Source organism: Myxine glutinosa, chromosome 4 (assembly GCF_964187855.1).
Source record: "Myxine glutinosa chromosome 4, kmMyxGlut1.1, whole genome shotgun sequence".
Taxonomy (NCBI): Eukaryota; Metazoa; Chordata; class Myxini; order Myxiniformes; family Myxinidae; genus Myxine; species Myxine glutinosa.
This window is the reverse complement of record NC_136264.1, coordinates 30371914-30396234: the sequence shown is the minus strand read 5'-3', so window position 1 is coordinate 30396234 and position 24321 is coordinate 30371914. Positions and strand designations below refer to the sequence as shown.

At 46.3% G+C, this 24321-nt stretch overlaps 1 protein-coding gene across 1 annotated transcript in view; it reads right to left on the bottom strand.

Annotated features, from left to right (window-relative positions):
* NCSTN (nicastrin) overlaps positions 1-24321 on the bottom strand; it is a 42708-nt gene that overhangs the window by 4169 nt on the left and 14218 nt on the right. Inside the window, exons 10-15 of the mRNA XM_068112127.2 lie at positions 16585-16659; positions 15116-15270; positions 11270-11372; positions 6162-6260; positions 5961-6051; positions 1247-1407 (exon numbers count right to left, since the gene is read on the bottom strand). Of these exons, the coding sequence (XP_067968228.2) occupies positions 1247-1407; positions 5961-6051; positions 6162-6260; positions 11270-11372; positions 15116-15270; positions 16585-16659 (684 nt within the window). The remainder of the gene's footprint in view (positions 1-1246; positions 1408-5960; positions 6052-6161; positions 6261-11269; positions 11373-15115; positions 15271-16584; positions 16660-24321) is intronic.

Here is a 24321-nt window from a genome sequence, read left to right as displayed (position 1 = left end):
CAACAAAGATATTGTCATGTCCGTCGCTAGTTAAGACCAGCCTTGGACGAATAGCCGAACTGCTTTAATTCCTGAGGCGAGCAGCCGAATATATATGGCGGTTAATTTACACATGTGCGGGAAGGAAGAAATCCGAGGGGTTTACCTGAACGAAAAGAAACACGGGTTTATTCCCGAACCCACGAACAAAGAGACACGATAAATGAAAATGGAACAATAATGAATTTAATGAAAATAAGGAAATAAGGAAAAATACGAAATAAATGTTGAGGTAAATTGATTGAAATTCCTGCTGTGAAGCGTCTCCACAACAACAACAACAACACAAACCGACTCAAAAACTCACAGGGGGAAAGTAACACAATAAAAATAAATCTCCTTTTGCCGGCAATTAGCTCTTGTCCAACGGGTCCTTCTGCGAGGTTGGCAGCTGGGGACAAAGCTCAGAGTTTGATGTGCCGGGTTCCCGCCGAAGGGAGAAGATGGCGGCGGCACCGCTCTCGACGGCGGTGAGGCTCTCGATGGTGAGGTGAGATGTCAAGACGTTGTCTTTTCAGGCTCCTCCACCGCTTAGGGATGTTCAGCATGGCCTCCAGCCCACCAAAGAGCTGCAGTCGACCCTCTCTCCGATCGCTCTCCTTCACAGCACACAAACTCCACGACGTCAACCGAACCAAAATGGCGAGCATCTTGTTGGAGCAAAAAGTTTGTGCACTCCTCTTCTTCACTCATGAGAGCCAATGGTGAAGCTCCTTCAAAACACGTCATGCTACTTCTTGAACAGTTCTACCTCCCCTACGGTATGCTTTCACCTACCCCCCCCCCCCCCATAAATGTAACAATATTCTAGTTTTGTATGTTTAATTTTCTGAAATTTGAAGAATTTTGTTTTTCACATGTGTGGAATTATCCCACATCAATTCTGGGGAAATTATCCCATCCATAATTCTGGCGGAATGATCCCACCCATAGTTCTTGTTGGAATCCCATGATTCTGGGAATCATTTGCAAAGAAAACTAAATAAATATTTGGAAGAAAACAAACATTGAGGTAATAACGTTTTATCTTCCAGAGAAAAAAGCAATCAGTTTTCCTTTTTAGTCAAAATGCCAGAAAGAAATATCTGAACAATATTCAAACGTTTTGTGAAATCTCATTTCTCAATCGTGAACGACGGTCTTCTGATTGGAGCACGGGCTTTAATTAACATGCAATACCCACTATTGTACGTTACGCTCAAGGTACCTCTCGATCCGGTATGTGGTACTTGGCAGGATCTTTGCATGCGGTTTCATTTAAAGACACACGTTTTCCCGTCAGGTTTGACATGACCATGTAGAGAAGGCGGGTCAAGGGGTTCATGGACATGACCGTCACCCCAACATATGTGCTCAGGGCGTGTTCAACTGCAAAAAAGAACATACATGCACAAATTGCTTCAGCAACTAGAATGACAATTCCATACTGTATATCGCAAAACGAACGGTATACATTGATGGTCACATTCGCCATTCATATCAATCCCTTCGGCCGATCTGTTAAAAAAATGTTCTGAAAAGTTCCTGATTAGTGCGTGCATAGACCATACCAATGCTTTGTTTGCTATCGCTATAAAGTGTCGTCGTTCATGAAAAGTGCTCAAAATATCCGAAAGCGCCACAAGCTGCATGTTTTCAGGAAAAAAATCCCTCAATTACATCATCAGGCTGTTGCTACTTGGGCAAGGAAAGTTTTCTTTTTTTAAACAGTGAATGGAAAGGAGACTTTTTTTGACGGTTTAAGGGTTGGGGAAAGCCTTGAGATTTCTCCACGTGGACCGCAAGGCTGTCGCTAATCAATCCCGTGATATATTTTGCATTTGACGACATACAATATTCCCCATAATTTTAACACTGATCCCAAGTCACCAGAGCACTCATATCTTCCGATTCAACATGCCCCCCTTCAAAAAGCTAACCATATGACTAACAATATCGTTAATTTTAAATAGAAATTGCTCCGAAACCACACCTGGAACCATCTCTAAGATGACCTGTTACACCAAAAGCAAACAACATTCGCAACATCGGAGTTTGTTGTATTCATTCAAATTTGCATCCTCACAATTATCCTTCTCCATGAAATCACAAAGGGGGATCAAGCTGCTCACATGTAATTCGCTCCAGAAAAGGTGGAAATAATTAAACAAGAACCGCTTCTTTGTCATGTGTTGTTCACCTATTTCTCAATGGTGAAGAATATAATACATATATATATACAGTGAAACCTTGACTTACGAGTTTAATTCGTTCTGTGACCGAGCTCGTAACTCAATTTGCTCGTTTCTCAAATTAAATTTCCCCATTAAAATGCATTGAAATGCTATTAATCCGTTCCAGCCCGCCAAAAACCACACCAATTTTTTTTTAAATATACAGTATATATAAAAAATATCTCGCGCTTTATATTTCACCTGTATGCAGCATACAAGTTGGCAGGATGGCCTGGACTGGAGGTACGCACACTTGACTCTAAACTGTCCAGCCTGGGTTTGAATCCCGACCCAGCTATAACCTGTCATGGGTGAATCACAGGCAGGGTGATTCATCAATGTGTGTACCGCTAAACTGGGCGCCCCGTTTGCGTCCCATTAGTTGTTGGATGTTAAGGATCTCACCGTGTTTTCCACAAAGAGAAGGCGAGCTATCGCCGGCACTCTGAACAAGTTGTGGCCTGGCATGCTCTTCTCCTCTGCCGTTATATACGTCCTCCTTGGCATCTTTTTCCAGAAGAGCCCTGTCTCGTCACAGTTGAAGATTTGCTGGGGGATGTATCGTTCGGCTTCTATCAGTTCGGCAAAAGTTATAATAAAATCTTCAGCTGCCTTCACATCCGAGCTTGCTGCCTCACCATGCCTGACGACGGAGTGAATGCCGGTCCTCTTCTTAAAATTATCAAACCATCCCCGACTGGCTTTGAATGACTTCCGATGCCTTGTCCGTTGATGTTCCCGCCGTCTGCTGCACCAAATCCCCGTAAATGTCTCGTGCCTTCTCACACATGATGCTCTCGGTCACGGTATCTCCTGCGAGCTGCTTCTCCGTCAACCACACAATCAACAACTTCTCCATCTCTTCATGGATAGAGGTCCGGAGCTTTGAAATAATCGTAACGCCCTTGGCTGGCGTTATAGCCTTTATCGACTCCTTCAGCTTCAAAATCGTACATATCGTAGAAGTACTACGATCGTACTGCCTCGCCAAGTCGACAACACGCACACCTCGCTCATGTTTTTCGACGATTGCGTGTTTTATATCCAAGCACATCATCCTCTTCTTCTTCTCAGTACTGCCCTTGGCACTCAATTTCTTAGGACCCATGGTTAAAACTAAGAAATTTTCCAAAATAACCAAAATGCGAAAACAAAGCAGCAGCGATATACGGCAGAGATGCTTGCACGGCAAGATAACCACATGACCGGAACCCACCTGGTGGCGGGTGGCGTAAGCTCGTAACTCAGATCTTGGCTCGCATCTCAAAGCAAAAAACCGCCCGAGCGACGGCTCGTATCTCGGAAAACTCGTAAGTTGGTGCACTCGTAAGTCAAGGTTTCACTGTATATATATATGAAATATACTTCTTCATATATATATATATATATATATATATATATATATATATATATATATATATATATATATATATATATATATATATATATACACATATATATACACACACACATATATATTGTTACAGACACGACTTTGATGTTAAAGTGGGCCGAGCGGAATGGCCGTCGTGTCCGCACAAATTACCCGACTATACTCGACGTTGACGAAGTCGCGCGATGCTGGCTCAATAAGAAAAAGAAGACACCCGGCTGGATTACAATAACACAATACGACACCAGGGGTTCAGTTCTCAAGACCTCCGGAGGAGGTTATATTAAGGCGGAAGGTTAGATTACAACTACAAGAGGGACAGCATAGAAAGACAAGCACTTAGACACACTCTTATATTAACCCCAACAGACGACAGATAAACGGGACAAAAGGCTGACTCACACGGGGATTGATGGAAAGGACAGGCGGGTAGCGATGGCTCCAGGTGCACCTGGGCTCAAAGGTCAGAATCGACTCGGTCCGGTCCAGAGATGCGGGGAGGTCGCAGCGCTCGGATGGCGTCTTGTCTGCTCAAGCTGGGGGCGCATCTGACTCAGCGCTCGCAGGTGGCTTTCCTTCTCCAAGCTGGGTGCGCATCTCTCTCACATCCGGCGCGGGGCCGCGTATATCCGGCGGGGAGTGACACGCCCTCGGCTCGTTAGCTCCGCCTCGTGGAATCGGCACGTTGCTTCTCATTGGGTGCGTGCGGGGGGTTTACCAGGCTCCGCCCTTGACGAGGAGCTGACAAGGAGCCCCTTCGTGGTAACCCCGTGGAGCGCATGGTCTGGAGCTAATCGAGCCGGTGTGAGGACGCATCCTCCCCCGCTCCGCCGCCATCTCCTCTGTTGTTGTTGTAATTGTTGGGGAAGAAGATGGAAGGAGGTATGGGAAAGGTCCTAAACTCACTACTGATGCCATATAATCACATTCTGGTGCAACGAAGAGTCATAATTAATGGAGACGAGGCCTTAACTGACATAGAATAAGAATAACTAGGAAGATGTCCGAAAGTTGTCTACGTGTGGTGCGGTGGACCTGGGCACGACATTTAATGGGGGAATAAGGGGAAGGTCGGCTCTACTGATTGTTATTTACATGCAATGGGACTAGGGAATGGGGGATTGGGGAAAGTTGGGGAGTATTGGAGAAAATAGGGGAATATTTACAAGCGGATATGGAGGCCAAATTCCATATTCGCAACAATATACACACACACACACACATACAAAATTAGTACATGGATCTTCACCAAAATCAAATTGATTTGTCCTCACACACCCAACCAGTCTACCAAGTTTTGTCTGAATCCTTCCATAACTTTTTGAGATATTGTGTTGTGTTATACAGTCATACCCCATTTAACGCCATTTCGACCTACGTCAAATCCGACTTACGTCCACCGTCCGTGGCAGACGTCACATCACATCACCGTGCAGAGTGTGCAATGTCCGCGACGAGGTCAGGCCCCATGGCCCATGTGAAACGAACGACCGTGTCATGCCTCGAGCCGGGGTGCCTCGTCGGGCACCTCGCCGGCATCCGGCGTCGACGAACCGATCGACGTGTGCATGTGCACATGTGCATGGATTTGCAAATTTGCAATTTGCTGCGAAGCCACAGCCTCCTCCAGTTATTTACTCTAGTTTTACGGTGTTTGTCTTCATTTTAAGGCATTTTTAAGACATTACGCCCGGTTTACGTCAAAAATAGAGTTACGTCACGGCTTATGGAACCAATTAATGACGTAGGCCGGGGTATTACTGTGTATCGTTTTTAGCCCTGTCCCTGAATGGAGAAGAATCACATAAAAATATTATTGGATCTGGATCCCAATTCAGATCTTCACAAAAATTGAATCAGTTCTTCCTTGTCATACACCCAACCTGTCCACAAAGTTTCATTTGAATCCACCCATAACATTTTGAGACATCATACTAAATATTGTTTTTGGCCCCATCTCTCAATCGCACACGCGCATGCACGAACGCATGCAAACGCACACGTGCACACTATTTTTTCTTCGCAGAGCTTTTTGAACTTTTGTAATATACAAATTACAAGGATATTATTAGACAATGGACAAATCAGAGTATATCAGATTTCAACTTGGGGATTCCAAGATGTTGAACGGTGTGTTCAGAAGAAATAGAAAGCAGGTCAACCAAAGGGTTCGACCTTACTGTGGTGCTGCCCAAAATGTGGCAATGTTGAGATGAAGAAGAAGAGAAAAAAATGGCATTGAATGTTAAAGAAAAAGAGAAGTATCTCTTGCTGTTTAGACCTCCATGAGCACTCCCAGAAAATTCCCACCATACCCAGCAAACTTTTGTCTGCATCCTTGTCCAGGAGGCTGCGTATCCAAGAGTTGTTGGTTTTAACCAGGAACGAGTACAGGAGGCGTGCGACCTGAGCATAGCAATCCACAAACAAACCATGCCAATCTCAGGTGAGGTAACTGTTGATACAAACACAAACAAGCAAAATAAAAGATGCAAAAACATAAATGAGTTACTCACCGTAATATTGCTGGCCGTCACGTTTTGTTCACTACTTTGCGACCTTGCAGCTTTCAGGTACAGTGTTCGTGCCACTCCTGTGGCAATGCTGGTGAGATTCTGACCGTAGGTGAGGGGAGGAAATGAGGAGGGGTGGAGGAGGATAAAGGTTAGGGACGTGAATAACTGGCTGGCTGTTTTCCAAATAGAAAGCTGTACCGTGATGATGGAACGCATGTTTGGGCCTGGGGGTGGGGTGAAGGTGGTCAATTAAACTACACAAATTTTAATATGTACTGAAGAAATTAAACAGCTACTTTGTCTTCTTCTTTAACGGCCACAATTATTTCCACGTTCATGTGGGGTTGGCCGGGGGAAGTATGGCCCAAGTCTTTCACAAAATGACTGGCCAGGCTCGATGTTCAACTCGATGGCCTAGACTAGAGGTTAGAGGGGAATTTGGAATTTGTTCATGGTGCTGGCAATAGCTTGCCGACTCTTTGCAATGGAGACTGTGGGATCTTTAACATCCACCAACTAATGCCAGCAGATGGGACACCAGTTTAATGTGCATCCGAGGGACAGCACAGCACACACATTGATGAATCATCCTGCCTGTGAAACACCGGGATGACAGTGTATAGCTGGGTAAGGATTCAAACCCAGACTAAAAAATTTAAAGGCCAGTGTGCATACCGATATGGCCCAGCCGGGGGTCGTCAACCTACGGCTCTTTAGGGACTTATGTGCGGCTCCCGACTGATGATCAAATCCCGTTTTTTCTCTATCAATTTTCAGAAAAATATTTGTGAGTGTTGCGAGAGGATAAAATAATACTCGAGAACTTTGGCTCAATAACTTTCACAGTACAAAGTTGGCTGTCCCACTAAGTTGATCAACATCACCAAATCCTTCCACGATGGCATGGTTGCTCGTGTGAGGGACAGTGGATGCACTTCTGAGTCATTTCCTGTTACCAATGGCACAAAGCAAGGCCGTTTCCTCACTCCCCTATTATTAAGCATTGTGTTTTCCTCTATGTTTCATGATGCCTTCGAATATTGCACCCGGGGAGTGATGATCCAGTTTCGCACCGACGGTAGTGCCTTTAATTTACTTGCAGCGTCTGAAGGCCAAGTCCAGAATCACAGAAATGTTGCTCCATGATCTACTTTTTGCCGATGACTGCGCACTCTTCAGTCATAATCTCGAAGATATGCAATTTATTGTCAACTCCTTTGCACAATCAGCTCGTCCCTGTGGCCTAACGATTAGCCTTAAGAGGACCGAGGCTATGCTTCAGCTGAGACCACAAGGTGCATATACCGTCCTATCCTTTACCATCGATGACACGCCACTCAAAAGTTGTAGATAAGTTCTGCTACCTTGGAGGTATCCTCTCTGAAAATGCAATGATTGACGACGAAGTAACAAGACTCGGTCAAGCATGTCTGTCCTTTAGAAGATTGATGCATCACCTTTGGCATGAATGTGGCATTCGCCTGGACACCAAGTTCAGTGTCTATTGTGCCGTTGTTTTATCGACACTCCTGTACGGAAGTGAATCTTGGACACCCTGTCGTCGCAAATTCAAACGACTAGATAAATTCCATATGCGATGCCTCCGCAAGATTCTTGGCATCATCTGGTGAGACAGAATACCAAACACCTCAATCCTAGACCTCTGTCATATCCAAGGAATTGAGTATTTCCTGATGTAAGTCCAGCTTTGCTGGCCAGGACACCTCGCATGCATGGAAGACCATAGAATCCCAAGAGTGCTTTTCTATGGACAAGTTAAATTTGGAAAAGTCACGTGGTGGACAAAGAATGCACCATAGGATGAACACTGAACAGTGATTCTGGACATGTGAAATAAGGTTATATGCATTGCGGCCCTTGAGATATTGCGGTTTTCACCAAATTGAAAAAAAATGGCTCATTGTTAATTGGGTTGCCGACCCCTGCCCGAGGCCACCCTACCAGCCCCAAATTAAACAGCTACCTGTTTGCATTTTAACAAGTGTTGACATTTTAGATTCACTTCAATTTGTTATGGACTCACTTCCATCTGACCCAGGATGGGCTTATGGTTCATGTCTAATTTGAGCTTCCATGGAGTCAAAATTTGCAGCAGAGAAAACGAATAATATAAGAACTAGAACGGCACTCGATAGCACGCATACCTCTGCCAGGTTGAACAGTTTCCGTTTTGTATCCCACTGATAGGCCAGATCTGCATTTGGACCTTAACCAAAATATAATCGTGTCACCTAACCAACTCATCCTCCAAGTTTAGTCATAACTTGTCCACAACTTTTTGATATATCATGCTATACAGGGTGGGCCATTTATCTATTCCTGGTTTTGAACCCCTGTAATTCCATTGCTAAGAAACGAAATCAAACAAAATATTTACAGGCTATAGGTACATAATTCAAGTTTTTGTCATAATTTTTTTTTATCGAATTCAGAAGTGTACCAAATTAGCTGTGAATTTCGACGTGTTATCCATCATTTTCAAGCAATGTGTGCATCCTTTTACGATACTCCAAGACCATTTTCTGTTGTATTCTGACCATAATTTCTCCAAAAGCTGCTTGAATCCGTTCTTTCAGGTCTTGAAAGTTCACTGGTTGAGTTGCGTAAACCATGCCCTTAAGTGTAGCACCACTCCGGTGGTGCTGGGAGAGGGTATTATGAGTGAGGCTTCAGATGCCTTAATTGTATAATGCGTTTAAGGAATTCAGCTGCGCGACACAGCTGCTAAGAGCGCGCACAGCTGTAAGGACGAAGGACGGGAACAGTGGTGAGTTTGAGGTGAAGGTGGGAGTGCATCAGGGGTCGGTACTAAGTCCACTACTATTTGTAGCTGTGATGGAGGTGCTGGCTCAGAACGTAAAGGAGGGTTTACCGTGGGAGTTGTTGTATGCAGATGATCTGGTGTTGATTGCGGAAAGTATGGATGGACTGAAGGAAAAGATGAACACGTGGAAGGAATGTATGGAGACAAAAGGTCTGAAGGTGAATATCGGAAAGACGAAGGTGATGGCAAGTGGTAAAGCATGTGGTGAGGTGGAAAGAACTGGGAAGTGGCCCTGTGTTGTGTGTAGGAAGGGTGTCGGAGTGAACTCCATTCAGTGTACAATGTGCGCTGAGTGGGTTCATCAAAAATGTAGTGGTCTGAGAGGGTCATTAACCAGTGTGGCAGCTACATTCAAATGTAAGGTGTGCACAGAGGGAGCTGCAGATGGAGGAAATGTTGAGTTGGATCTTGGAGACGGCGTGAAGCTGGAAGGTGTGAAAACATTTTGCTACCTCGGAGACATGCTGAATGGAGAAGGTGGATCAGACTCGGCAACGGTTGCTCGAGTGAGATGTGCATGGAAGAAGTTTCGGGAATTGAGTGGCGTGCTGATGACAAGGGGAGTGTTGTTGAAGCTGAAGGGAAAGGTGTATGCTGCATGTGTGAGAAGTGTTATGATTTATGGGAGCGAGACATGGGTAATTAACGTAGAGCAGCAACGAAGGTTGGAAAGGGTGGAAATGCGAATGGTTCGACGGATGTGCGGAGTATCGTTGAGAGAGGGGAAGACAAATGATGAATTGCGAAAGATGATGGGAATAGAGCCTGTGATTGATGCTGTGAAGAGGAACAGGTTGAGATGGTTTGGTCATGTGTTGAGGAAGGATGAAAGTGACTGGTTGAGAAGAGTGATGGAAATGAATGTAGAAGGAAGTACAAGACGGGGAAGACCGAGAAAGACTTGGCTAAAGATGGTGGAAGAAGAAATGCGGGCAAGGGGGTTAACAAGGAGAGATGCAGAAAATAGGGCAAAATGGAGAAGATTGTCATGGGGACCGCAAGGCTAACCCCCGCTCTAGCAGGGAAAATGGCCTTTTAAAATGCATGTTGTTGTTGTTGTTGTTGTTTGAGGCCTTCACCTAATTTTCGCAGTCGCTTAGCCTATGTTAACGAAGACTCGATTGCAAAACATCTGGAGGAATTCCCATGCTTTACTGCCTTTTCCACCTTGAACAAATGCCATGTCGAGGTGTATATACAGTAGCTTGAGCATCATTCCACATTATGTGGCACTTTCCAAGGCCGCTTCCAGTAACAACAGTAACAATAACTGGAACGGCACTCGGTAGAGGACATACCTCCGCCAGGCTGAACAGTCTTTATATACCACTGATAGGCTGGATCTGGATTCGGACCTGAACCAAAATAGTCTCGACTTATTCTTGTCGTCACCTAACCAACTCGTCCACCTAGTTTAGTCAAAACTCATCCACAACCTTTTCATATATCGCTTTATATATCATGTTATATATCGCTTTTCACATGATCTCTCAATTGTGAAGAATCACTTAAAAAATTAAATAACTCTCGTATCTGAATCCATATTCAGATCTTCACCAAAATCAAATTCGTTCGTTCATTCATACACACACAACCTGTCCACCAAGTTTCGTCCAAAACCGTCCATAACTTTTTGAGATATCTTATCCACAGACAGACAAACAGACAGACAGGGGTGAAAACATAACCTCCATCCACCTTCAGTGGCGGAGTTAATAATTATCATAATTGCATTAAAATATTAACAAAATCTAAAACAACTTGGTAAAATAAAACAATTTCAAATTTTTTTTTTTTAAATACAACAATTTTAAAATAAAACAATTTAAAATTTTTTTTTTTTAAATAAAACAATTTTAAAATAAAAGAATTTTAAAATAAAAGAATTTTAAAATAAAAGAATTTTAAAATAAAAGAATTTTAAAATATAACAATTTTAAAATAAAACAATATAATAGATTGCGTTATTTTAAAAACATATTGGCCAAGAAAGAAAGTATGTCCTACTGATATGCTGCAAAAGCTTGGGTAGAACACTGGATGGGAAAAAAAAAAAAAATCTATTGAGGTGCACGTGTGCTTGAACATTTCTGCCACCTAACTTCAGACAACCAAAAAATAATAATCAAGCAATCTTACTAATGATACCTTTGCCTTTCTGGTCGACGACATATCCCAATCTGTTTGCTGAGCCATGGGCAGCAAGTGAGATGCGAAAATGAGATGGCAGCGTGTGTTACGTAGGGACAAGAAGAGCACTTACCGCTGCCAAAGGACCGATATAATTGAGTGCATCCTCTGTATCACTTGAGTGAGGATATTCAGGGTCCAGGTTCGAAACCGTGTCAAGAACACTCTGGTAATACCTGGAAAAGCAGATTTCATTTGTTACAAAGATGACGCACCAACTGATATGAAAAGGTACATGGCGTTACTGGATAAGATGGAACATGGAAGCTATTCAGTCTGACAGACCTCTGTCATATGGACATCATATTTTCCTTCATGAATCCCTTGGCAGATAAAGATGCATGCAGTTTTTTGAATTTTTTGCTTTTTAAACATTGTCAAGACTCATGGAAGAGCTAAGACACCTTACAGATCAGGACACAACATAACAAAGGGAACAGCAGGCGAAAGGGTAAACACCAATAGCAAGCAGGACAGACGGAGAAAGTAGAGGGAAATTGATAACTAGGTAACGATGAGGGTTGGGAGAGAATACAAGGGGTGGACAGGATGGATACACAAGCAATTTTTTGGGAGGAGTGGGAGTGGTTTAATGGCTGTAGAAAAGATCATGCTTTTCGATGGGTGATTACTTGAGATGGTGGTGAGCAGCTGTCTTGAAGACCCACATGGAAGAATGAGATTGAGGAGAGTATGGAAGGTGGTTCCTCAGGTGAGAAAAAAAAGAGGAATAAATGAGTGGAGATGAACAGTGGTTCTGGATTTAGGCAATTTCACCGAAATCAAAACTGGATTTAGGAAAAAATACCTGGGCAGAAGAGTGGGACGGGGCATGGAGAGGGAAGAGGGTGCAAAACCAGAATTGAGGTGGAAGAAAACCGAGAGACCACCAACCTGTTGACAATGGCAAAGTGATTGCCCAAAGATTCAGCTTCATCGCTAGAGATTCCAATGATCTATGAAGGCCTTGGTTCCCACGGCGCCATTCCGAGCAAGATGCGAGGCAGGGGAGCCAGCTCAGAGGGGAGAGCAGTACTCCATCAAGCAGTGGACGAAAGCCTCGTCAGTGGATAGGAGCTCAGGTGTACCAAGGAAAGACTTTGCATGATGGAGGATGCTTTGCAGTCTGGCTTTGGAGGCCAACCTTAAAATTTGGCTAGCCCAAGATAAATTTGTGGCTGAGAGCGAGACCAAAGAGTTTGAGTGACATAATTTCCTCGAGACGGTCGTTGAGAAAGTATATGGGAGGGTTAGCATTTACGTGGTATGGCCCTTTCAAATAGAGTGAGTGTGTGGGATTTCTCAGGATTGAAAGACATATTCCATGTTTTTGACCAGTTTGTAATTTTGTTAAGGTCTGAGGAGAGGGAAGAGTCTGCTGCCTGTCTGTGAGAATGAGGGATGTCATGCCAGAGAGTGGACTCATCAGCAAAGAGGTAAAGAGGCTTTTCCAGAGTCAATGAGATAATTGATGAGGATTGGGAATAAGATGGGACCTAGAACACTGCCTTGGGGTACTTCAGCCTTGACAAGGAGAGGAGAAGAAAGGGTTCCGTTGAGAGCCACACATTGGAGTGGGGAGTGGAGGAAATCAGTTATCTAAGAGTGGAGTAAGCCTTAGATTCCATAGGCAGACGGTTTGGAGAGCAAGGCAGGATGCCAGACTGTATCGAAAGCATAAGATATATCAAGAGACACGGCCCTGATATTATGTCTGATATGGAGGACCTCCATCCATTTTTGGGAGAAATAGCTGCAATTTGGCCTCAAAATGCAACCAGAACATTTCTGTGCCTTCCTCTTAATTTGTGAAAATAATGTATGTATACATCTTTAGAGCTGTGACACTATTCCGCACTCCAAAACAAGTCATCAGTTAGATAGAGGGCCACCAGGCTGCTGAAAAATTACACCTTCCCTCCCTCGCCCCTCCTTCCCCCAAGTTAACAAATTCTAAAAGGGCCTTGCAGCGTCGAGTGCACTTGTGATGGAATCGGTATTAAATATCTGGCACATCTTGACAGCAAATCCTCATACTTCTGAAACAATGAATGAACCGTGCTCTCGATGTCTCGTACAACGGGCATTGCATGAAAAGTGTTCTAAATCTTCAGGTGTATTACACCATTCACATGTCCCAGTGAGGTGACATCCTATCCTGTGTAAATAGTAACTTAGAGCAGTGTCCGAGTCAATTTGCACCTGATCTTTTTGGGAAAGTTTAGCGAAGCTGAGATAGGGCGGGTCGAGGGGGAAGTTGAGAGGGGGCGGGATGAGGGGGAAAGCAGATCGGGCTGGCCGAAGGGGAAGCAGACACGGGGCTGGCCGAGGGGGAAGCAGACATGGGGTGGGACGAAGGAGGGTGGGGGGGGGGGTGGGGGAAGGGTACCTACATGGAGGGGTTTGACACCATGAATGGACATGAAGGAGAATTTGTCATGTGCACACAACCTCTGAAAAATGTACATCTCAGGATCCCCAAACTGGATATATGGCAACAGACTTCATGGATGAGGTGGTAAAAAAGTTTTTGGTTGAAGGCACATAGGTAAATGGGGATGTAGATACAAGAGGAGGCTGGATGAACTAAGCGTGTAGGAGTGATAAGGTTTTGGGAAATAAGCCTTTTGAAAATGAAAAGGCAGAGATTTTGATGATGAAGAATAATTTATGGGTTTTTTCTGACGGAGTAGTAAGCAGAGTAAGGGATATTAAAATATAATTTGAAGCGTGTTATGTTACCAAGAGCTTCTGAAGGAAGAAACGTTTTATTCAGTGAAGATTCAAGTTAGGAGATATTGAAAAGGAGAAGGGATTGGGAATGAAGGGGTAACTGTGCGTAGGAGATCGAGTTCGGTTTTTTATGTTGTTGTTGTTGATGTTTTTTTTTTTGGTTGTTGTTGTTTGTATTATCTAGAGTGAGGAGGGGTCAAGGACTAAGCTGAAGGATCAGAAGTGACAATACCTGGCATAAAAGGAGCGAAAACATGCAATCAAAAACAAAGGCAGAAGCAACAAGCCGACAAGTCCAGCCCTTCACAAGTAGACCAGACTTCACCAGGGACACAAACCTGATGATTCAACACAATTAAGTACAGTTTGGCACCTAAAATTGGACGGAAAAAAAAAAAAAAAAACCGACCAGCAACCCCTGGTACAATTCTCCCACGGAATTTGCCATTTTACCAGGGTCTGTTCCCAAATGATGGCAAAAAGCTCTGTTGGCCCCAAAGTAATTCGAGTTTTTAATCCAGATTAACTGCTTGCTAGGTTGCTTGGTCACAGACCTCATCACTCTTGATTCCGACATGAGCGGGGATCCAGCGCAAATTAACAATTTAGAAACTCCAATCGGCGAATGTTAATCAGATGCAGCACCTCGAGAATCAGACCGTAGCTAAATTTAGCCTGCAGGGATTCTCGAGCCCTTGGACTAGACAATATATCGGAAAAGAGGACTGCACTTCAGGGATTGTAATCAAGTAACTATTGGGCATTTATAGCATCCGGGGGAGGGGGGGAGGGAAGAGGGGTCCCTTTCTCTCTTCTATGCTTTTTTAACAATCACAGACGGGTTTTCTTCTTCATCATCTCCAACCAAGCATAGAATCCAGCAAATCAACCCATATCCTCCGGAAACCGGAGCGGACGAAAGTTGGGGCCGAGGCTAGAGAACATAAACGAGAGACCAAAATACGATATAACGCAAGTTGACCGTTATACCCTCGAGCTCAGACTTCTATCTTCCACGTTTGTGTCTTTTTGATTGTCCAAGTGTTATATGCACGCGGAATAGCAAACTCTCAATATTTCGATGTTGCACACAACTACAAGACAGGATCAAGAGAAAGGATGGTCAACTCGATCTCAGTCAACCGATTTTCACAAATTTTTCACAAATTTCACAAATGTTACGCACTTGTTGCGAAAGGCGTTATGGTAATCGGACAGCAGCACACCCGACAGGTTGCGGTACTTAAGGAATTGTTGCAGAGAGGCCGGAGGAAGTCTCAGCGTCTCATCTCTTTGCACGTTCAGTCCTGCTCTAGACAGCAGTTTCACCAGCTCTTCGGTCTGCAGCAGCACAAGTACATTCCTTGTCAAATGTACGAGTGTAAATTGAGGACACAAGTGGAAATGAAGAAATCTTATGGAGTGACCTACATACATGGAGTAGAATACAAAATGGCAGAATTTTCTGTTTCCCCACTCTCACTTGTGTACAATATATATACAGGCCCGATGTATATTTTTTCACACTCGCACACATGTATTGATATTGCTGTTGGTGTTTAACGTTCCATCCATCTGGTCGAGGTAAATATCATTTTCAAAAAGAAGAAATAAAATAAACTATTTTTCTCAAATTGTTCACATGACAAAGACATGAACAGTCAATTAAGCTTTATTCCTTTTTTAAAATCATATTGGTCAGGATAATTTATATTCTGCTTGATAATTGCAGGATGGTGGTGGTTAACTTAAATAGCTTCCATAGGACAGCCATTGTTGTTCCACCCACTTGGCCCTCCATTATTGAGTTCATTGGCTGTATACAACATGTACAACACAGCAAAAATAGGGGCAATGCCCTTGGGCTCACCTGGTATAACCCGGGAACCATTGGTAGGTGTGGATGACCCACAAAATATGTAACGGAGAAGAAAATAAATACCCAGTTTGGTGGGCAACATCCCTCACTTTTAATTTTTTTTTAATGCCGTGAACAAACTTTTGTAGTTCTTTCGTAAACAAACTTTTCATCAGAACTTTCGTCCTGATGAAGATTGTGGACAAGTTTAAAACGTGCGTGTGTGTGTGTGTGTAGTTTCAGAGAAGAGGTCAAACACCTATTTTAGGGTGGCGGTGGCAGGGACAGGGCGGTGGGGGGAAGGTTGAGGTGGGGAACAAACCTAAACCCATAAATGAGTGCAGATTTTGATGTGGTCAATACACCTTCGTTACGCATAAAATATGAAGCTTGTGGCCAAGTTTCATCAAAATGTGTTTGGTTCAAGTAATAATGGCTGAAGTGTTTACAGACTCACTGACTGACTGACTCACTCACTCACTTACTTACCTACGGACACTGCTCGATCATATAAGCACATCGGACTAAAGTCCAGATGAGCTAGAAATGGCTGTGCCTGTTACATGAGATATTATTTCTGTGCTATAACAAGCGAGTTTCTTCTTTGAAACGAAGCAGCATAAGGGTTTGCATCAATCCTGGAAGCGTGGCTGTGCTGCTGATGTACTGTTCCCTCTAGGTTATAGCAGGAATTTGGAATTCTCCCCAACTCCCCATTTTTTTCATATTAGCATTTATCTTAATACATCAATTCCATTTGCACAATTTTTTTTACTTCTAATATTGGTTGCTCTTACCCCATTCTTTACACTGGAATCCATGTTGGAAATGGGGTCAGTGTGTGCCCACAAATCACCCGCAGGACGAAAAACCTAGAAATGAGAAAGAGGATACAACATTCCAAAGGGATACAAAGCCAAATTTGGAATGTTGATTTCTGCCTCGTTTGTCCATGATTATCTGTGAAACATCATTTAAAGCTTGCATCACACAATTACCTGTAAATATTTTCTACATTCTAACCTGCAATTAGCAGGAGTAATCACTCAAAACCTCCCTTCCTCTCTTCCTCTGGCTGCTACTTGGATAAAATACATGGACAAAAAAGTAATCACAAGATGAATCGTCTTACCTCTAAAACAAGCTACAGAAACAAGCTCCACTTGTGCCAAGTTACTCAACACAATAAGCTGGATAACAATCCTTTGCATTACTGGGCAGGATCCTCAAACTCGATGTATATTGTTACAGACGTGGCTTGGATGTTATTTACCGAGCGGTTTTATGGTATGACCACGTCTGCACAAGTTACCCGATTGTGCCCGAACGTTGACTAGTCGCGCGATGCTGGCTCAATAAGAAAAAGAAGACACCCGGCTGGATTACAATAACACAATACGACACCAATGTTTCAATTCTCAAGACCTCCGGAGGAGATTATATTCGTACGGAAAGGTCAGATTACAGGGGCTAGAGGTATATTACAGGAAGACAGGCACTTAGACACACTCTTACATTAACCCCGGACAGACGACAGGTAAACGGGACAAGGCTGACTCACACGGGGGTTGATGGCAAGGAAAGGCAGATAGCGATGGCTCAAGGTCCTCCTGGGCTCGGGGCAGGGTACAGTACGGTCCGGTCCGGTCCAAAGATGCGGGGAGGTCTCGTCGCGCTGGGGGTGGCGGTGGCTTCTCTCTCCAAGCTGAGGCGCATCTCTTCTCAGCCTCAAAGGTTACTCGTGACTCCAAGCTGGGGGCGCATCTGACGTCACATCCGGCGCGGGGCCGCGTATATCCGGCGGGGAGTGACACGCCCTCGGCTCGTTAGCTCCGCCTCGTGGAATCGGCACGTTGCTTCTCATTGGGTGCGTGCGGGGGGTTTACCAGGCTCCGCCCTTGACGAGGAGCTGACAAGGAGCCCCTTCGTGGTAACCCCGTGGAGCGCGTGGTCAATGGCGCTAATCGAGCCGGTGTGAGGACGCATCCTCCCCCGCTCCGCCGCCATCTCCTCTGTTGTTGTTGTAATTGTTGGGGAAGAAGATGGAAGGAGGTATGGGAAAGGTCCTAAACTCACTACTGATGCCATATAATCACATTCTGGTGCAACGAAGAGTCATAATTAATGGAGACGAGGCCTTAACTGACATAGATTAAGAATAACTAGGAAGATGTCCGAAAGTTGTCTACGTGTGGTGCGGTGGACCTGGGCACGACATTTAATGGGGGAATAAGGGGAAGGTCGGCTCTACTGATTGTTATTTACATGCAATGGGACTAGGGAATGGGGGATTGGGGAAAGTTGGGGAGTATTGGAGAAAATAGGGGAATATTTACAAGCGGATATGGAGGCCAAATTCCATATTCGCAACATTGCACCCTTCTCTACCCTCGGGGCGTCCCGACCCGATAAATTTTTACCTACTTTAGTGTGGCACGCAATGTAGTTCCCTCTACTATTAACTCTACCCTGAGTGCGACAGTTTTACAGATATTCACAAATGAGTAAATATGTCCCCCTGCGACGTTGCACCCTTCTCCTCACAGAAACACACCCACAGGATAACCGAATCCGGAAAGAATTCTCAAACTAAACATACAGCCGGTAGGGAGCATTATTTACAAGATTACGCTGATATCTACACTACGATCCAGGACCTGTTTTTGGAGGAACACATGCAGATGTTATGCATAGAGAGAGCGCGCTTGCCAACATCGATACACCAACCCACGAGTGCTCTGTGGCCGACGGCCTTTAATAACGTGCAGAGCACCCTTCCCGAGCATCAACAGCACCACCCCACCACCAATCGGTGCAGTCACCATTGTTCATTGGAATAAAAATAAATTCGACAACCCCTAACCCTGCAGGTGTCTCTTGCTCTTCTTGTGGTGCACTTGGTGGTGTTAACTATTAGTGGTTCACCTGTATGGCATAGGTGCCACGTTGATCCATAGGTCCATCCCCGGGTGGTGCTTGGCCGCAAACAAACTGCGGTCCATTGTGGGTGGCCACAAACATTGCGGTCCATATGGTGTATCGATCCCGGCAGCAAACAGCGAAAGTGCAGGCCCACAACTGCGCAGCCAGCACCTCTCTCCTCTCTCTCTACCCCAAAGCCAGATCCTCGGAGGTGGGAGACAAAAGAAGCAGACAAGTGAGTAAGGTGGTAAGGGCGCAAAAGTGCACGCAATGTAAGGTGATGCACCCTGGGGGCACATGGGAACCAGGTGAGACAGGTACGTTCCTATCGTACGCCCCCCCCCCCACCAGGTAACCTACATGGCCCCTCCCTTACCCCTTACTGTATCCACAAAACACAACACTACCCATAAACATCTACTTTACAAATCAACAAACATCCCTACTGTCTTCCCCGTTCCTCCCATATACCAAATTCGTCTTCTCTCCCTCCTAACCAATCAAATTTGCCATTTTCAACTCTCATCAAAATTTGCCATCTCCAACTCAACATCAAAATTTGCCATCACCAATTCATCATCAGTCCCTCCTAGGGAGGGAGAGATGGAATCACCCCAATGTCTCATCCACGTCGTGATGCGTCTCACAAATCCAACAGCAATTCTCATTTCTGCAACACAAACAAAGAAAACACAGGTGTGGAGTCATCATCATCACCACAGGTAAGTGGCTGCGTATGGTGCGACAGGTTCATCAATCCTAACTATTTCCTAAATGACTTTAACAACTTTACACTACCCGGGGTCTTCCTCCGGCCAAACCATTGGCCCTCTTACACTATGGGTTCTAAAAACCAATTCCCATTGGCCAAACTGTGGTGCTCTTCAATTTGGGGTCTCACTCCCCCGATTCATCTCCCGGTGCCCTCGCACAATTTCTGGGCTGCGGCGTGTACCTCTCCCAGTGGGTCTACCCACCTGCACACCTCCACCACTGCAGTTGCCTCCGAGCTTACCTGCTCCTCACCCTAACCTAACTACCTGGGGAAGGCCCTCTGGCTCTCTCCCCACTCCGTGCCCTCTCTGGCACTGGGCTGCCCGATCCACACCCGGGATCCTCAGGCACCCACTCACAACTACCGGCTCCCAGAGCCCACCTGCGGCCTCACCTGGCCGACATCCTCACAGTGGTGGAGTGCCCAACCAACTACACACACTAACAGGCTACACGCCCAGCCATTTCCACAACACTAATGCACCCATCCACAACACCATTCTGCAACCGCACCACAGATGCCAATATCCAACCACAATTTACCTGCACCCTCTACCTAACACTTACACTACCCGCCCCGGGTACTCGTGAAAGGGGTCCACTCTTCCCCCATCCACACCTTCGCACCATGCACACCACTCCGTACCACTTACTCCAACTCTCTCCACACACCTGTACTTGCACACCTGTGCTCTCACACCTGGTGCCACCTGCACCCTTCTCTCCCCAAGCGCATTCGCGCTGATCCACAACACTCACTACTCATACACTGCTCCACACACCTGTCCAGTTGCACACCTGTGCAATCACACCTGTTCAATTCTCACAAACACGGCATCATCTCAGCTAACTACTCCCTTCTGAAACTTGCGCTTCCCAGTCGTCCCTTTAAACTATTGCGCTCCCTCGTCATTATCATCCATACTAATCTACCTGCGTCCCCACTACAGGTATCAGTCACTAACTAATCTTAACGTTACCTAATGTCATCTTCTAGGGCCCTATCAATATAACCTAACCCACCCGGGCTAGTTTTCACTGCCATACACCCCATAAACTATAGCTCCTTTGCCCCCCCCGCGAGGGATGATGGATTTGCCATCCCACCACATTGGGGGTCTCTCGCTACCAATTTGGCACGTCAAATTTCAACAAATTAAAAATTTGCCAATCACTACCCATCATCTGCCAATCACTACTGCCAATCCCTTGCCAATCATCAAATTTTGTTTTTCTCTAATTTTGGGTCCAAAACACTAACCTCATCACCCGTCTACTCACTAATACCTCTCGGTGCGCCAATTCCCGTCCAAAGCCCGGCTTCGTAAAGCCAAGCAATGGATGCTGGTTGTTTTGTGCCAGCGGCTGGATGCGTCCGGCACTCGGTGCAGGGACGGGGGCTTACCCGGGCCGAGATCCCACGCATCACCTCGGCGTGGAGCCATCCAATGTCCCGATCTCGACCTGCCGGCACGTCTCAACAAAACGTGGTCGCCATAACGACCCTTCCTATCGGGCTGCCAGCTCCGCCTAGTGGAGCCTGGACGCGGCCGTTCAAAGCGAGGCCCAGCACGCACCGAGGGCCCGATTCGGCTATAAGTCGTTCTAAACTCTATCCCGTCTAACGTCGATGCTTCACCTGGATTCTTACACCCCGCAGCCCGTTCCTTGCTCACACATCCAGCCGTGCCCATGCTCCTCGTACCTTTCCTTACACACCTCGGTACTCTCATTCCACTCACAGCCTTGGTCACACACCTGACCACCGAACACTTTGGCACACATTCGTTGGTCGCACACCTCACCAATACACCGCTTCGCGCCCCCTCCTCGGTCACCTCCTCTGTGACAATCACAGGTGTGCCCTCATTCGCACACCCAACCACGTGCCTCACCACCAACTCCAGCGTGCATTCCCACTCACGCTCTACCATTCCAGGTGTGCATCCTTCCATCCCAGGTGTACATCCTCGCTCACCTGTCACAACTAACTCACGCTCCATGTCACTCTCACTACTTCCACCTCCATTCCTGACAGCGCACTCACCCTTACTCTTGACAGCGCACTCTTTCCCCATGCACCTGTCCGTTACACACCTTTCTCGCGCACACTCTCCCGTTACACCCTCTGTAACACTCACCACAGGTGGACACTCTTCCTTACTTCTGACAGCGCACTCTTTCCTCATGCACCTGTCCGTCACACACCTTTCTCGCGCACACTCTTGCGCACACTCTCCCGTCACACCCTCTGTAACACTCACCACCCCGCGCTTCCACGTGCTCCCTCGCACACGCGCTACGACCGACTCACTCTCGCCAGCACACTCACTCCTTGGCACGCACTTTTTCCTCACACACCCCAGAGTCGGACTTTCTCGCTCACCTCCTTTTTCGCACACCAGACCTGTCGCACACTTCACCAACGGCCTCTCACGAACACCCGGGTCCATCTCGACCCCCAAGCTCCTTAAATCCCCTGGCGCATCATACGCACGACCATATTGGTCACCACTTACACCGGGTCCTCTTCCTCTTCGCTTCTCCTCCATCACCTGCGAATCCCTCATCCGGTTAATGAGCACATCACGATCCAAACACAGACTTTGGACCAATTCTTTTATCTCCTCTTTTATCTCCTTGTTATCCCCTCTCCGTCGCTTCTTAATTTCGCTCACCCCTTCTTCCACTTCTTCTAATTTGTGCCTCACCTCTTTTATTCCCCGGTACGTCTCCTCAAGCTCATCCTCTAAGGCTACCTTGACCGTTTCCAGGTGCGTCCTCACCTGCCGGTCCTTCGTCTCCATTACCTCTATCACCTCGTCCAACCTCGTTGTCAGTCCCTCACGTACCATCTGACATTCCCTCTTCGTCGCTATCAAGTCGTCTTTTAGTTCTTTCTGTGTCACTTTTAACCCTCCTAATACCGCAGTGTTCCTTTGAACCTGCTCCGTTAGTTCTTTTTGTCCCTCCGTCAGCTGTTCCACCTCCTGCGTCAGGACCTCTATGCCCCCCTGTAACTTTACAGTCCCCTTTCTCACCTCCTTCTCCATGTGCTCCCTACAGTGCCTCACCTCCTCGCGCACTCCTCCGACCTCCTCACTCACTCCTCTTCTGATCTGCTCTCCCATCACTTGCATCTCCTGCCCAGATGCCACCCTCATCTGCTCCATTTCCTCCCTGTGAGCATCCAGTTTGGTTTCTACCCCCATTCTGACCCCCTCTATCTGCTGCCCCATTTGGTTAACTTCCCTTTCCGCTTGGTCCCTCATGTCCCTCAATTTGCCTTCCATGGTGTTTTCTAACCCCTCTAACCCATTTTTCACTCCCTCTATCTGATTCTCCTGGGCAGCCATTCTATTTTCTACCCCCTCTAACCCCTTTTGCATCCCTTCCATTTGATTCTCTTGAGCGGCCATTCTGTTTTCTACCCCCGTTAACCCCTCCTGTATTTCCCCTAATCTATCGTCTAATTTCCCAAATTTCATGTCTAATCCCTTAAAATTATTGTCTAATCCCTTAAAATTATTGTCTAATCCCTTAAAATTATTGTCTAATCCCTCACTGGTACCCCTCATTTGGCCCTCTAATCGCCCACTATCAACCCTCATTTGGCCCTCCATCCTATCCATTTTTGCATTCAGTTGGGTCAAGAATAATCTGAGGTCAAACCCGGTTTGCCCAGCGTCCCCAGCCGCCACCGCAGGCTCGCCCTCCGCGGCGCCGCTATTTTGGGACCCTTCAACCACGTGAGCGAGCGCGCCATTTTGCGCGCCCGCTACTTCGTGCGTGACGGCGCTATTTTGCGAACCTGCCGCCCTCACTGCTTCGCTCTCCTCATGTCCCTCAATTTGGTCCTGGACCGACCCTGCTTCACTCTCCCCTACCGGACCCCAGCCGTCTTGATCCGCCATAGCGCGACTTGCAAAATTCGAGTTTCGTAAAACAAATCCAATTTTTTTTTTTTTTTTCGTTATAATTTCGTCGAGCGCAGTACGCGCTCCGAATCGATTTTCCCTCCCAAAATTTGGGCCTAATAAATTTAGTCCCGGGTTCGAATTCCACTCCTCGACACCAATTGTTACAGACGTGGCTTGGATGTTATTTACCGAGCGGTTTTATGGTATGACCACGTCTGCACAAGTTACCCGATTGTGCCCGAACGTTGACTAGTCGCGCGATGCTGGCTCAATAAGAAAAAGAAGACACCCGGCTGGATTACAATAACACAATACGACACCAATGTTTCAATTCTCAAGACCTCCGGAGGAGATTATATTCGTACGGAAAGGTCAGATTACAGGGGCTAGAGGTATATTACAGGAAGACAGGCACTTAGACACACTCTTACATTAACCCCGGACAGACGACAGGTAAACGGGACAAGGCTGACTCACACGGGGGTTGATGGCAAGGAAAGGCAGATAGCGATGGCTCAAGGTCCTCCTGGGCTCGGGGCAGGGTACAGTACGGTCCGGTCCGGTCCAAAGATGCGGGGAGGTCTCGTCGCGCTGGGGGTGGCGGTGGCTTCTCTCTCCAAGCTGAGGCGCATCTCTTCTCAGCCTCAAAGGTTACTCGTGACTCCAAGCTGGGGGCGCATCTGACGTCACATCCGGCGCGGGGCCGCGTATATCCGGCGGGGAGTGACACGCCCTCGGCTCGTTAGCTCCGCCTCGTGGAATCGGCACGTTGCTTCTCATTGGGTGCGTGCGGGGGGTTTACCAGGCTCCGCCCTTGACGAGGAGCTGACAAGGAGCCCCTTCGTGGTAACCCCGTGGAGCGCGTGGTCAATGGCGCTAATCGAGCCGGTGTGAGGACGCATCCTCCCCCGCTCCGCC